The sequence below is a fragment of the Panthera leo genome, chromosome C2 (genome assembly GCF_018350215.1).
Source record: "Panthera leo isolate Ple1 chromosome C2, P.leo_Ple1_pat1.1, whole genome shotgun sequence".
NCBI lineage: Eukaryota > Metazoa > Chordata > Mammalia > Carnivora > Felidae > Panthera > Panthera leo.
This window is the reverse complement of record NC_056687.1, coordinates 47,739,756-47,756,202: the sequence shown is the minus strand read 5'-3', so window position 1 is coordinate 47,756,202 and position 16,447 is coordinate 47,739,756. Positions and strand designations below refer to the sequence as shown.

The window sequence follows — 16,447 nt, the reverse complement described above, 5'->3', positions numbered from 1 at the left end:
ATTTCTTTATTGTGGGGCTGTCCTGTAGGATGGTAGAATGTTGAGCAGTATCCTTGGCTTGTACCTGCTTAATGCCAGTCATAACCCCCCCACTATGTGCTAGAAGTTTCCTCCCAGTTGTGACATCCAAACATGTCTCCAGACAGTGCAAATGGCCCTGGGGGGGAAAAATGCCCTGGCTGAGACACACATTTCTAGATTGATATGGATATGACAATTTGTTAGCAGCTGTTATACTGTGGTATCATCAGACATTTCAGACAGTGATTTTTTTTAAGCCCTTGCTTTCAGTTCTCTTTAACTGCTAAGCAGATAGCTTCCCCAGGCATTACAGACATTTTCTGTAAATCTGAAATTATTTTAAAATAAAAAGTTAAACAATAATTAAGACAATTGTAGTTACACTGTTGTCTCTCATACGTTTGCAAAGTGCCACAAAAACACTTCCAGCTCTTTCAACCACTACTGCGGCCACCCTTCACCTTGAGACCAGGCTTTAGTTTAGAAATCTGTTCCATGAGTACCATCACATGGAATCCTCAACAGTCCTCAGAGACATCATTCCCATTTTGAGGCTGATGAAACTGAGGCTCAGAGAGGGAAGGGGCTTGTCTAAGGTTTGCCCAACTGCTCTTTCCCTGCTCCTGCACAGTAACATCAGAGCCCAGTGGGTGGAAAAAAAACTCAGTCTGCTCAAAAAACAAAAAAAAAAAAAAAATCACACACAAGCTGGTGATACTTTATTATACAGAGAGGTTGGCAAAGGACAGCTTCAGTTTTGTCAAAGAATCTCCATCAAAAATTTCTAGTGATTCATCTGGTGATGCAGTTAACATAATAAAACAATAGCTGATATTTACTGAGTGCTTGCAATATTCCAGAGCTATTAAACGAGATGCAAATCCCATAAAAACTGGAATTTTCATAGGACCCAGACTTAGAAAAGGCCCAGCTTCAAAGATTCTGACTTGCACAGACTGAGGACTCCCATTTCCAGAAGTTCAAAAACCTCCTTTCTTATCTAAAAGAGAAACAAGAGGGGGAAAAAGAGGTTAAGATCAAGAAAAGATGGTCTTGGTGAATAAATTCAACCATCTGGACATCCTGGTATTTAGATAGCTGTTATGGAGGGCAAAAATCCTAACCTGTGTTTTATTCAGAGTTGAAATATTTACTTAAGTAAAGGAAGAGATACTATATAAAACATCAGTTTCATTAAAGTGCCCTTTTGTTACCATTCAAAATAAAATCTCATTAAAAAAAATCTTATACAAAGATGTTTCAAAGCACCCAAAGTATGCCTAGATTACACACATATTTCAATATAGGATAACTGATAAGAATGACATCAACATAATAAAAATAACTATGGATAAAAAGGTGGTTTTTTGACACAATTTCTTATAATTAGAAAACTCATGGTGGATTACTCAGATTTAATATTATAACTGAAATAATTAAATATGGCCTCATGTGCCTAACATCAAATTTGTTAAACTGGTTTTAAAAAAACCCAGTCAGTTCAGGGGACAGGATGTGTGTGTGTATAGGAAACTGAGAAAGTTGTCTTTTAACTTGTACTGATATCTGATATAACTCACTGATTAATCATAATCAGGTTTGGTCATTCTGGGGCTATATATAGTTTTATGTGGTAAATTAATTCATTCAGCACATTTGGAGAATTAATTTCAAATTCTTTGATAGTTACTGCCATGATGGTTGGTGACTGGCAGTCATGTTAATTATTGCACAAACCCTTTTCTCTCCAACAGATACTTCTAAACATCAGGCTAGCTTGAAAAATTAGCTCCATGGTACACAGTAGGTGGAAAATCAATTTTTCATATTTTGATGATACCAGATTACTTTCATAAATATATAATAAGCTAATGCTTATGTGGCCACAAAGGCATTCAACCAGTTTTAATTCACTGAGACAGCAAAATAATTTCCCTACCCCAAACCAAAATAGCCCTCTATATTAAGTGAGTGAGGTTTTGGGTATGGGAGATGCAGGCCATGAGGCAAGTTTGTGCCCCCACTCCCTAGCGCATCTGTAAAGATGAAAGACAAAGATGACTATGTCTCTAAAGCAAGGCACACAAAAATATGCCAAGTCCTCCAGAGCTTCCTGTTTCTCAAAGGTACAGTACAGATGTGGTCCCCAGTGGGGCAGAAGCCATTGGTCATTTAATGAAGAAACAAAGCTGATTCCTACAAAAGACATGGAAAGGATACAGTTAGGTCTAAGGGGTGAGATGGACTTTATAACTGCAGTTACTTCAGAGTTAAAAGACAGAAAGAATTTCAATGGCCAGAATTTGCTGGCTCCCGATGTCAATGACTTTATTACTGTGTTTGAACTTAAGCTCAAGCTGAAGAAAAAAAGATTAAAGGCTGGTTACACGGTACCTCGGGAATGTCCATCATCCTCCTCAACTTCTGATCTCTCCAGTTCCAGTCAAAAACCAGAAATTTTAAGGGGTTCAAATTAAGGCCACCTGAAAGAGACAGAGAGAGAGAGAGAGAGTTGCTACAGCAAAACCTTATGATAGAAGCTTATCCAAATGACTTTTTAGTCTCCAGGTTGCTTTTTGCTTCATTTGCTGTCCTCTCCCCCAGCAACTAATCTCTGCACACTAAGTGCAGCCCTCGCCTGATGGAAAACAAATGCAGAACTCGGAGATTGCTTTCCTTATAATCTTATCACTGATTCTGAGGGAAGCAGAGAAGCTGCTAAGCTCGTCAACTGCTCAAATCCTGGCAGAGAATCAATCCCAAGACTCTGTTTCATGAAGCCCCAGAGGGTGAGGTCTCATTCCTGACAGGAATTTGATAAGATGGATCCTGCAATCTAGGTGTGGCCTTTCAGAGGAATTGAATCCAATGGAGTCTGAATGACTCTGAGAAGGTGAATGGACAGAAGGATGAGGCTGGTGTTTGAGGTTTAATTTTAGGCAGAAAAGGAGGTAAATATGAATGGGTTCTATGCAAAGTGTGCTACCCTTTGAGAAGACTAGCAAACCACTTAAGGACTCCATTTCTGTCTTCCTATCTATCTAGAGACAATTATGGAATGTGGGGCTGGAGGGGACTTCAGCTATTGTCTGTTCCTCAGAGGTCTCAGAGTTGGTCACAGTTAGTTTTTCCCACTACCCCAAGCTGTTTCATGTGACATGTGGAAACATAACTGAAGCCTTCCTCTGCAGCGCTTCCCCTCAACTCTTCTCTGTGATTATTTCAGTATTTCCCCTTCTGTCCAAAAGACTTTTTCATTCTTCTTATAATTATAATGACTCCTATTTAAATTTCCCTCTGCAAAATTAAAAATGATAAATTGAGAAGGACAATGGGTTGGTAGTCTACCCTTAAAAATAACTTACTGTTGGTGGGAGAGCAAACAGATAGTCTCTCAGGAAGGCACTACAGCATTATATAATAGAAGCTTAAAATGCTTACTATTTGATGAAATACTTTTCTTTCTATGACATATCACTATAAAAACATCAGAAACTTAAATGTAGTTAATGGGCACCAGCATAGCTCTGTTGGTAGAGTATGTGACTCTTGATCTTGGGGTTTTAAGTATGAGCCCCACATTAGGTATAGAGATTACTTAAAAACAAAATCTTTTTTTTAAAAAAAGAAATAAACTTAAATATAGTTACTTGCAAAGATGATCATTGCAGTATTATTTATAATAGCAAAAATTTAGAAATAATCCAGGTATCCTATCTAATTACTAAAAATCAATATAACTTGGGGTTAATATCCAAAATATATAAAGAACTTATGCAAATCAGCAGCAAAAAACACCAATTAATCTGATTTAAAAATGGACAGAGGAAATGAATAGATACTTTTCCAATAAAGACATTCAAATGGCCAATAGGTACATGAAAAAGTGCTCAACATCACTAATCATCAATCATATTATCAAAAACCCCCACAAGAGATAATAAGTGCTGGTGAGGATGTGGAGAAAAGGGACCTATTGTGCACTGTTGGTGGGAATGTAAATTGATACAGTCACTATGGAAAACAGCATGGAAGGACGCTCAAGAAATTGAAAATAAAACTACCATATGATCCAGCAATTCTACTTCTGGGTATATACCCAAAAGAAACGAACTCACTATCTCAAAAAGGTATCTGCACCACTATGTTTATTGCAGCGTTATTTACAATAGCCAAGACATGGAAACAACCCGTAGTATTCATCAATGAATGAATAAAGAAAATTCACACACACACACACACACACACACACACACACACACACAGACACAGGGGAATATTATTCAGCCATAAAAAGGAAGAAAATCCTGTCATTTGTGACAACAGGAATGGACCTTGGGGGTATTATGTTAAGTGAAATAAGTCAGACAGAGGAAGACAAATACTGTATGATCTCACTTATATGTCAAATCTAAAAAAACCTAACTCATACAGAACACATTGGTGGATGCCAAAGGGAGAGGGTGGGGAAAATGGATGAAGATGGTCAAAAGGTAAAAACTTCCAGTTGTAAAGTAAATAAGGTCTGGGGATGTAACGTACAGCACAGTGACTGTAGTTAATACTGTACTGTATATTTGAAAGGTGCTAAGTCAGTATATCTTAAGAGTTCTCATCACAAGAAAAAAATTTATAATTATTTGAGGTGATTGATGTTAACTAAATTTATTGTAGTAATCATTTCGCTATATATGTATAAAGTCATTCCATTGTACACACTGGACTAATACAATGTTATATGTTAATCATATCTCGATAAAACTGTAAAAACAAGTTGAATATTATGTACATATTATACAGCCATTAAAAATTAAAAATTAAAGGGGCACCTGGGGGGCTCAGTTGGTTGAGCGTCCAACTTCAGCTCAGGTCATGATCTCACAGCTCGTGAGTTTGAGCCCTGTGTCGGGCTCTGTGCTGACAGCTCAGAGCCTGGAGCCTGCTTCAGATTCTGTGTCTCCCTCTCTCTCTGCCCCCCTCCTACTCTCTGTGTTTCTATCTCAAAAACAAATAAAAAAATTTTAAAAAATTAAAAATTAAGACTATTTCATGATGAGGAAAGTCCTCATAAGATATGCTAAGTGGAAAAGGCAAGTTATAAAATTATGATATATAGCATGATCTCCACTTACAAAAATAAGTATATAAATGCATAGAAAAAAGACTAAAGGAAATACATTCAGTATTATCTAACAAGTGATTTTCTCTAAAGTGATATATTTTCTTTTCTGTACTTTTTTGCATTTTTGAAAGGCTCTTATAGTCAGAAAATCTGCTTTATTATTAGATTAAAACAATATACTTCTGTCTATAATTGTACAGATTCCATGTCATGGGATATCTTTTGAAGTCTGGAAACTTTCCTTAATATATTTTACATATAAACATCTTAAGTCATAAACAGCTACATAAAACGAGTTATGTGCCATTGCTTTGTTACATTTCCAGTTTCTAGAGGGCTGGGATTGGTCTCTTTAAATGCTTTGTATGTAGCCTAACACCTGTGGCTAATGAATATTAAATCATGCATCCAATCAGAATCAGAAGTAAAAGTTATTTTCATTAGTATTATAAAAAATCAATAGATCCTTAAATGATTTTTTCACCCCTTAAATGAAATAAGCTTTCACACTGAGTCCTCACTACTCTCCAGAAATCAAATCTCAACAATACGTATGTAGAGTTTCGTTTTCTCTTTCTCCCTCTCTCTCTCTCTCTTTTAAATATGGAGAAGAGTGGCCCTATTGCATGGGGTTCCTGGTGACATACAGACAACCATCTGGATTCGAGGTGGGGGAGTGAGATGAATCTTTGGCTAAGAGCTGTGCGAGAGGCAGGGTCCATCCCTGGACCCTCCTGCTGCCCAACCAATCTCTCCCAACGGTCTCACAGGTAGGGTATGAGTGCCTCTCATCTGTTCCTTCACTACAATGCCCTCCTATGTCTACAAGACAAAAATCCAAACTCTTCAACTTAGTGTTCAAAGTCCTCCCTCCACAATCTGACTTCCTTTCGAGTTCAATCACCAGCTACTAAAGCCCACAAAGTTTCCAACCAAGGAAGTTATTCTCTTTAATGAAAATAATAACTAGCATTTATTGAGTCCTTAGGGTGTGAAATTCTTTATTGGCACTTTGTTATCATATCAATCCCAGGAGGAAGATACTATCACTATCCCTCATCTGAATACAGAAAAAGATTTAGAGAGGTTAAGTAACTTGCCAAGGTCACAGAGCTGGTCAGTTGCTGGATCTGGGATTTGATTCTGAAGGTCTGAATCCATGAGAGCTTAACACTGTATCTCAGTCATGTGTATCTGCCTGCCCTCTTCTGATTCAGTGATTCTCCTATTCCTGTTTTTCTCACATTTTCATACTTCAAAGATCCTATTTTAATCCTCCTTATACTTCAAAGATCAGTTAAAGACCCTTTTCTCTGTAAAGCCTTCCATACAGATTCAGCCTCCATAATAATCTATTTCCACTCTTATAGGACTTGGAGGTGCTCATTTGGCCCTTGGCATTTAGTGCCTCATTTTGTCAATCTCATTCTATGTATATTTATCTTTTCAAGGATCAGGAGCTCTTTGAGGGGGAAAGCCTCTAGAACTAGGAACGCCTAGACTAAGAGACTGTGGGATAGCCACTTAATCCTTCAGAGCTTCAGAGTTTTCTCTTCTATGAAAAAAAAAAAGCTAGCATGCAAGGGTGCCATGAATATTTACTGAGATACATAGGAGTGTGTGGCATAGCACCAGTGCAAGTAGGAACTCAAAAACTGTGCTTCCCTTCCTTGTCTGGGGTTGGCAAGTCTGTCACTTCTTTGTAATTGCACAGACCTTTGTACATAGTGGGTTCATTTAACCCTGGATGATTTTCATCTGGAAAGAGACACTAGTATTTTAAGCTTTTGTTTGCTTCTTGGCAAATGACCATCTCTATATTAGTTATTACATTGATGAACATATTACTTTTAGATATATTAAAAAATCTAGGATTAGTTCCAATTGTAACAGAGTTCTATTAGTATATTAAATAAGTAATTTGGAAGTGAGTATTGAAAAGAAATCTTTAATCAGTCTGGCAGGTAAAACAGGTAATAAGATCATCAGCAGATTAACAAGTTTTAGGCTACTGACTTTGAGAGAGCCAACAAATTATAAAAACCCAGCGGTGGATGTTGTCTGGAATACTTTCTGGGTAAAATACTAACAGAGAAATGAATTTGGGAGAAACACTCTAGAATACCCGTATTTCATCCATAGAAACCTCATTTTAGTTTCAACATGTTTTATATATAAGCCCTCAACTGAAATGGAAGTCTTGGGGAACCAAGATTCAATTAATTAAGAGAGAAATAATCAACTCATCTAGCTCTACAAATTCTAGAGGTTGCAAACTGGTGGAAATTGTGGATCCACTAACCTGCTTAAAGCAAGTGGAATCTGACTGTGTGTAGGTAGGCACATGTACTGAAGTTTGCCACAATCCTTACCATTCCCTACTGCTTCACACCTGCTTGCTAGCTCTACCGACACAAAGCTAAGTTTCCAACTCCCCAAGCAACACAGAAGTCTGGTTTCATTATATCACAAATGTGGTTTCCTAAACTCACATGGGGGGTAAGGCAAACTCCCAGTACTAAGTAGGCATATCAGCGCCTCTTTTCATACCTTGTTTAATGAGTTCTTTAATCCTTCCTGGAGTTCCTACACCCAGGTGCACAACACGCTTCTCCAGCAACTTTACCTGCTCCTGGACCTATTTATTGCAAGACAGAAGAGAGGAAAGAAGAGTCTTTAGAAAGTGCAAATCATAGGCCAATTTAGAGCACTTTATCCAAAAGTTAAGGAAGTAAAAAAGCAAATGGGCTACTCTTGTTTAGGCTCAGCATCCAGGGCAATGAAAGTTAAAGTCAAGATAGAAAAGCATTGCCCTATAAAACTGGGGAATCTTCAGAGAATGCAGGGGTCAGCTCTCAGCTTCTGTAGAAAAATCTTGGCGCACAGAGGAGTTGTGACTGTTGTGGGGGCAGGTGGGCATGCAGAAGCAGGGAATGCAAAGAACACCAGAATAGTCGTTAAATATGTTATATAAGAACAAAGAAAATATCAGCTAAGGAGATAAGAAAAAGCTGGGAGTGGCCTTTAAGGATAACTTACATCGCCCATCAGGAACCACAGGCCCTTGCTTACCTTTATGTGTTTTGCAAATAATTTCATAACTTTGCTGTCTCCTCTGAATGCTGTCATCGACCTAATGAAAAAAAACCCACATTATTGCCTAAGAAAACTTACCCATTGCAGGCCACTTTGACTACTAAAGTATTATGTTTTGCTTTATTCAAAAGAATATGGCAATTCTGTGTTTAACTATGAGCACATGTGTGTGTGTGTGTGTGTGTGTGTGTGTGTGTGTACACAAAAAAATTCCAAGATTTTCAAGTCAGCCCCACTCTGGAAGGAAAGTGAGGAAGTTTTTTATTCAGGATGTATCTGGGTTGCTTCTAACTCTCATACACAAGGTTAGCTTTACTTAGGTTTCTTTGATAATTGAAAAATATGGATCTGCCCTTCACTTGTTAATACAGAATGTCTATATTTTAGGTCCCTGGCAGAGAGTTTATCTTTAAACTCTGCAGTATAGTTCTCATTCAAAATTTAGTTGCAACCAATATCATAGAACAGTGATCTCAGACTGTGCTCTGTGGAGCCCAAGGGCATCTAACAAAAGGCTGTATGTGGCTGCTGTGGCAGATTGCTGGGAATGAGCTGGCAGGGAGGAGAAGGCTTATCTTTCAATCAGAGCAGCCCCCCCACCTTCTACTTTGCAGAGTGAAACTTTTGTGAAAATTTTACATGTGGAAATGCTTCTGGTATCAACGGGTATAAAAGTATAAAAGAACGATCTTTTAATTGATGTTTGGTAATAGACCTAACAAGGGAATACTGCTCAGTAATATTATTTTCCTTTATATATCATGATTATGTTTTGAGAAATATTATTGACCAGTAGGAATACATGAGTTTGCAAGATAGTGAATTATGCTATACACGTTCTGTTGTGCTTGATTTTTACTCACACATAAGCTTTCTCCATGGCAAGGTTAACTAGGAAGATAGTTTAGGGGACATATTTAATGTTAATTCATGGTCCTCAAGAGAACAGATATTCTTAGAAAAGCTAGAATTATTCACCATTAGTCTTTATGAATAGGGCTTGTTGTGCTAGCTCAGAAATCACTTTTTGCAAATCACCTAACCTTGAAGTATATCATAGTATTATGAACGACACAGAAGAACACAGGATTGGTAAATGAAGTGTGACAACATAGTGCTTTTATGCCCTTCAGAAAAGTATTTATGTGCAGTAAAAGCTCAAATCAATTTGACGGTTTGTTTTTAGGTCATCTCCAGGCCAACCTCTTTTGCCATCAACGTCTGAATCTGAAATGAATTCTGTGGTGGTAGTTTTTAGAACACTGAAAAGTCAGTATGAACTAATATGATTTCAGAACCAGCAAGCACTGCCCCAGAAGCAGGTGGAGTCTTGAAGATCAATTGTGTTTAGAGCAGATATGTCACAAGAAACACTTGTTTTATTGAGAGGGTGTGTGATGCAAGTTAATGTGTGTGTCTTGTGGGGAAAGGAGAATTGGAAGAACTTAAAAACTACTTTTCTAAATTCATAATCAGATTAGTTCATTTAGAAAAATAGATGCTAAATAGCTACTGAGCGTCTACATTTGCACCTCACTTTATTTTTCTCCAGGACTTGGATTTTCCTTTGTTTTATCTCCTGTCAAAGTCTGGTACAGAGCCTGGCCCTGGAAGAGGGCTAGTCCCAGTAAACCCCTTTTAACTCTGATGGCTCTTTTCCGAAAGCTCAATGTTACCACCGATCCAGTGGAAGGAGCCCTTTTTGTTTTTTCTACAAGAATGCAGTAAATGAAAAGGTATGTGAAAGCACTTAGTAAAGTACTGACAAATTATCTTTAAAACATAATTTTTATATATAAATTTTCAGTCCATTTGGAATTTATCTTGGTATGAGAGGCGAGATATGGATCCAAAGTTACTTTTCCAGATGGCTACGTAGTTGTTCCAACACCATTTATTAAATAATCCATCTTTCCTTACTGATTTGTCACCTTTGCCACACGCTACATTTTCAAATGCATATGGGCCTGTTTCTAAACTTCCAATTATGTTCCACTGGTCTGATTTATCACGCATATGCCAGTTCCATACTGTTTTGATTAGTGAGACTCTGTAATATATATCCATTGGTAATCTGATAGATACTATAGGCATAGTATCCTCTCACTAATATTCTTTATCAGAATTTCCCCAGATCTTTTTTATTCTGTATTTTCTCTTATGAACTTAGAACTATAGCTTATCTTTAAACTTTGAACTTTAGCTTATCTAGTTAAAAAAAACAATTCTATTGCAGTTTCACTGGCAATCTGTGAAATCTGTAGATTAGTCTATGTAACACAGATATCTTTATAACATCAACTCTTCCTATTCAACAATATAGTATACCCTTTTGTCTGTTCCAGATCTTCTGAGTGGCTTGTGTAATATTTTCTTTATATAGATTTTGGTAAGCTTATTCTCTGGTGTTCCATTCTTGTTATTATTTTTTTATTTTATTAAAAATTTTTTTTTGATGTTTACGTATTTTTGAGACAGAGAGAGAGAGACAGACAGACAGAATATGAGCAGGGGAGGAGGAAAGAGAGAGGGAGACACAGAACCCGAAGCAGGCTCCGGTCTCTGAGCTGTCAACACAGAGCCCCACACAGCTTGAACTTGTGAATCGTGAGATGATGACCTGAACTGAAGTCAGACGCTTAACCAACTGAGCCACCCAGGCGCCCCTCTTGTTATTATTTTAAATTAGGTCTTTTTTTCCATTATTTCTTCCAACCGGTTATTGCTCGTATTATTTCCTTGCTTTGACTCTTGCCCTCTACAATGCGTGTTCTCCACAAAGCAGCCAAAGTGATCCTTTAGAATGATTATTCAGATCATGTGACTCCCCTGCTCAAAATCTTTCGGTAACATTGCGTCCCAGCGCCTTTTGTGCTTCCTGTTCACTCTGTCTGGAATGCTCTTCTTCCAGACATCTGCTTGGCTTTCTCCTTCACTTTGTTCATGTCTCTGCTCAAATGTCATTCTCCTTGGAAAAGCCTCCCGTGACAACACTTTTAAAAGTAGCCCCCCACTCCCTTCTATCCCTTCGCTATGCTTTATTTTGTCTTATATAACTTGACACTACCTGACATTATGATGTATATTTATTTGTTCATTGTTACATCTCTAGCATACAGAGCGTATCAGCTTGACACGTATCAGTTATTCAAAAAAACATTTATGAAATGAATGGGTGAAGCATCCAACCTAATAAGCTCCAGGGCCCGGAGGGCAGAGCTGCAGATGATCAGCATCAGGACCGATTTCTTCTCATTATGATTTTTCCGAAGTTTTACCCACTTAGGGCAGACTGAAAAAAGACCATTAGAAAAATATTACTCTAAATACAACAAAATAGGGCCCCCAAAGTTGCGTATTCTCCAATTATTCTTTGTTAGTATTTAATTAAAGTAAAATATAATGAGTACCATGTAGATTCTGTTATCTGGTTATTCTAGATATTAGATTAAAATGAAAAATCATTAACTTATAACACAAAGCACACAATATGCCAAGTTAGCTAAATATGATTAGCGAAATGTTAAATCTTTATGTGTAAACTATTTCATTGTCAGCCACAAATAGATGACTACCTAATATGAATAATCTAGCTTATTACTGGCTATCCACAATACATGTTGAAAAGATGAAATTAGATTGTGCAATAGCCATGATCTGAGTTCTGAGCATGTGAACAGAATTTCACAATTTCACAGCTAGAATAGACATCACATGTCCAACTTCCTTATCTTTCAGATAACAAAATCAAGTCCCAGAGGAATACACAGTGACTTGTCCCAGGTCAAACAGCAGGGAGCTGGTACTAGAATACCAAGTCCTAGAATACCAAGTATTCTAATACCAAGTCCTAGAATACCAAGTATTCTCTGGATTCCTAGACCAATACTAATATTAATTTATTATAAACCAAAAATGAGACCAAAACCCAAATTCTCAAAGCCAGAGAAAAACAGGAATAAACATAAATAAACAGAAATTAGTACCAAGATGGACCTTAAGAGATGGACCTTAAAATGTATTTCAAATCCATTTTAGGTAGAAAGTTTTGCTTTTAAAGGTAGTCTTAGAAGTTTTTAAAGAGATGGATCTTGAGCACCTAGGTGGTTCAGTCATTAAGCATCTGACTTTGGCTCAGATCATGATCTCATGGCTAATGAGTTCGAGTCCCACATTGGGTGAGCTCAAGCCCCACTTCAGATAAAACATGAGCCCCACTTCAGGTGGGCCCTGCTTCTCTTTCTCTCTCTGCCCCTCATAGGATTCTCTCTCTCTCTCTCTCTCTCTCTCTCTCTGCCTCCCAGTCATGCCCTCTCTCTCTCTTTCTCTCAAAAAGAGAAGTAATGAAGTATTTAATGAAGTAATAACAACTTGGTGAATAACTTAAAAGAAAATCATAGTTTACTTACTTTCTTTTAGGTATGATGAAAGACTATGAGTCAAATCATTGGCTTTGAGGAAACAGGAGTCTAGAATATGACAAACATGCTTTGTAGAGGATTTTGCCAACACACACATGATCAAAACAGATTAAATGAATAAGGATGTAAAACATTAGTGAATGGGGGCTCATTATATATTTTAAAGTGTTGTCCAGTATTTAAAACAACAGCAGCAACAAGAACAAGTAAACTTTAACCTTTAAACTTTAATCTTTAAGCCATAATTTCTTAGAGTAGTGAAACAGACTAATGAAGTATGTTTATTTTTCAAATCTATGGAATAAGCAATACACAAAGGTAAAGGGGAAATAGCTAACACATCTATGTAGAGATGCTCAAACTCACTAGTCATCATAGAAGTGCCTATTAGTGCAATGATGAGATAATACTTTACACACACATTAGAATGGGAATGATTAGATGGATAATACCAAGTATTGTCAAGGATGTAGGGTGATAAAACTCTTGTGAAATATAGGTGGAGGTATAAACTGGTAATAGCTATTCTGGAAAGTACTAAAATTAAGTTGTATACACCCTATGACCCCATGATCACATTCCTGAGTAAATGATGGAAAGAAATTCTTATGCGGTCTATAAGGGGACATACACAAGTATATTTCTCCTAGCATTGTGATAGCATTTGTGATAGTGGGGAGCACAAGGCAACCCAGGTGTCTGTATCTAAGAAAATGGATGACCAATATGTGGTAGATAAAATCATTGGAATACTATGTAGCATTTAGAAGCAATGAACTTGATGTACATAAAGCCAGATAGGCATATCTCAAAAAAGGTCTCAGTGAGAAAAAAAACAAAATGAGAAGTTCAGCACATCATTTAGATAAATTGTAAAATGAACACACATACAATGACATGACATTTTACAAGCATATATACACATTTAAAAACATGTATTAACACATTAGACTGAATGCTATGGGGAATGTAAAAAGGAGTGTGGATTGGGGAAGAGTGGGAATAATGCATCAAAATACAACACAGCACCACAGTAAAAGACAATATAACACTTAAATAAAATATAGGGGTCTTGCTCAACCAAGGACTATCATGGTCTAGCAATTATGTAGCATTATTAACTCTGTACCTGAGATGTATAAATAAAAAAGGAAAATCATGTTTATCATTTTAATTCTTTCTACAGGAAAAAGGTTTTCGATAAACACTGAAGAGTGCCAAGGAGTAAACTATTACTTAATTAAATGACATTTATATTGTGACCCAGCATATATAACTCATATTATGTAATTAACTTCAAAGATATTGCTTCCTATACAACTGTAGAGCCTTTCATGGTCTTTAAAACTGTAATTTCCCAAGCCTGGATATGATCAGACTCACCCTAAGAGCTTTATAAAAGATATAGATTCCTGGGATGGACTCCTTTTGTTAGTAAGTCAGAATTCCTTGGGAGTGGGCTTGGGGATTTGCTTTTTAAGTTCTTGGGTGATTCAGTTGCTGCTAGCCTACAGGCATTTAGCACTGATCTAAACCACACTGCAGCCCTCAGGAGGTCAGCTGAGTTAACTCCAAGAGATTCCTGCCTCGAAACTAATTAAGTGCCCATGTGTATGACATTTGCAATGTACAGTGAACAATATTAATTGAAAAGACATGTTCCTGCCCTACAGACACAAATAATCTCAAATCAAAACCCTTAGACACTCAGCAAACAAATAGGAACAATCCTTTATGATCTATATCCATTTATATTTATGCCCCTGACTGGAGCCTGTTCCAAATAACCCACAGTGTGTCCCTCCTTTTACCTATCGTGGACTTCCTCTCGGTCCTTGGTCGCATAAGTGTACCTACTGGGATCTTCTCCCCTGAACGTTCTTACAATGCCTTATTCACTGTGTCTCAGAATGGCCTAATTTCTTAACTGAAAATGAAAACCTGTTCTTTTTATCTATAAAAGTATTTTTAACATTTTCCTTCCTTCCTAAACCGAGCCATGGCCACACATTCTTGCTTAACTACACAACTGAACTGTAATATAGTAATAATATAATGTAAACTCACTATGCAACTCAAATGACTCTTAAAGGTTTCTTCTGACCTCTGATTCTCTACAATACTAGAAAACTAAGATTTATGATGTCCCATAAGTATACAGAGTAGCAGTGACCCCACTATCTCACAAATTCTTCTGAAGTTGAAGGTATACTCTAACAAAGAACTATAAGGAAAAAGACCATTGAGGCAAACTTCAGTTAAGCTTGGAAAGGAGGCTTTGTTATAACACTTGTACCTGCGAAACAGCAGTCAGGACGTAGCTCTCCTCAAAAGAACTATACCCAGAGAGAAGTGGTTTCTAACTGCTGTTGGAGCCGTTGGGGTTTTGTGGGTCTAAAACTCCAGATCTCCCTCATGTGGAAATGCACTCCTTAAATTTCCTAAAGCGTATTCCTTTTGGAAAAGAGGCAGGGGGCACTCCTGTCTCTAAATTCAATGTGCATTTTGTTTTCAAAAGCATATCACAAAGGAATTATAAAAATTCAGGGCATGGGAAGTTTTTCAGCTTCTTAAGTCTCTAGAAAGCATAAAGTTGTAATGGAAAAGGGAAATCAAGCTACCCTTGACCTTTTCCAATAGCAGTAATTAGATGTCCCTAGTAATCTAAAAATAGCTCATCTGAAACAGTGGCACCCAAACCTTGTGTGATTTTTATAACATCTCTTTTCTTTAATCTCCACCCAAAAGAGTTCCAGGATGTATCAGAAATTTCTAAATTAATTAAAATTAGTTGTTTCAAGAATTCTGCAATATCTTTAACTTAATTATAAATATTCTAAGGCAGTAGATCTCAAACAACAGTAGAGAATCAGCTTGGGTGAGGGGTCAGCTTTGCTAAAAATGCAGAATTTTATCCCTATCTTTAGATAGTTTGCTTGAAAGTCTGGCCTGGAACCCAAAACACTACCATAAACACAAAACTGTAACTAGAAATCTGTGATAAGAACAACAACAACAAAACTAAAAGCTTATTGAAGCTAAAGTTCTTGTCTATAAAAGATGAGTAAATTAACGTTTCATATCTATACTTTTAAATATGTGCTTTATCTTTATTTTAATTTATCTTCTATACCCAGTAGGGATTCTTACTCCTTGAAGAATGCTAAAAAAATGCACACTCAACAGTAGCCTTTTGAAAAAAATGCAATTACAAATCTTTCTATTAGATTGAACAAATGCCATTTAGCATCTTAATAAAGGAACCATTCAACAGTTAAAACTATTAGGTTGAGGAAAGGAGTATTAGCATGTGGAAAATACATCAAATTCAATGGCTGAGATGTAGCCATGAACCTTTTTGCTCCTCCTCATCAGGAAAATTGATATCAATAACACTGAGTCTTGCTACATGACTAACCTCAGAACAGTACAGAAAAAAAAAAAAAAAAAAAAAAAAAAAAAAAGAAGGGAAAAAAACCAAACAAGTCTGGCTGTACCTGGTAGGTTTAGTTCCTCTAACTCAATCACTGAGCGATTGCTGCTGTAATAGTCCTTCATCAGCTTCTGTAGGTCTTCAGGAGTCCCTGGTTTTGGCTCTGATTTTGCAAGAACATCAGTAATCTTCTTCTAAGACATGAGAAGGAAGAAAGAAAAAAAAAAACCCAGGAAGAGAGATTTTAAAATGGCATTAGCTTAGAATAGGTTGATTCCTCTGGTATTTAAACTGCACATAAATTTTGGTGAAAGCTGAGTATGAATGTGAGTTCTAATAAATACGCTTGAAAAA

The 16,447-nt window shown here is 36.9% G+C and overlaps 1 protein-coding gene across 1 annotated transcript in view; it reads right to left on the bottom strand.

The window, feature by feature from the left end:
* Positions 1–707: 707 nt before the first annotated feature.
* Positions 708–16,447, bottom strand: part of CMSS1 (cms1 ribosomal small subunit homolog) — a 380,184-nt gene continuing 364,444 nt past the window's right edge. Inside the window, exons 4-10 of the mRNA XM_042955247.1 lie at positions 16,158–16,287; positions 12,649–12,708; positions 11,429–11,531; positions 8,216–8,276; positions 7,694–7,781; positions 2,416–2,504; positions 708–1,021 (exon numbers count right to left, since the gene is read on the bottom strand). Of these exons, the coding sequence (XP_042811181.1) occupies positions 938–1,021; positions 2,416–2,504; positions 7,694–7,781; positions 8,216–8,276; positions 11,429–11,531; positions 12,649–12,708; positions 16,158–16,287 (615 nt within the window). The 3' untranslated portion in view covers positions 708–937. The remainder of the gene's footprint in view (positions 1,022–2,415; positions 2,505–7,693; positions 7,782–8,215; positions 8,277–11,428; positions 11,532–12,648; positions 12,709–16,157; positions 16,288–16,447) is intronic.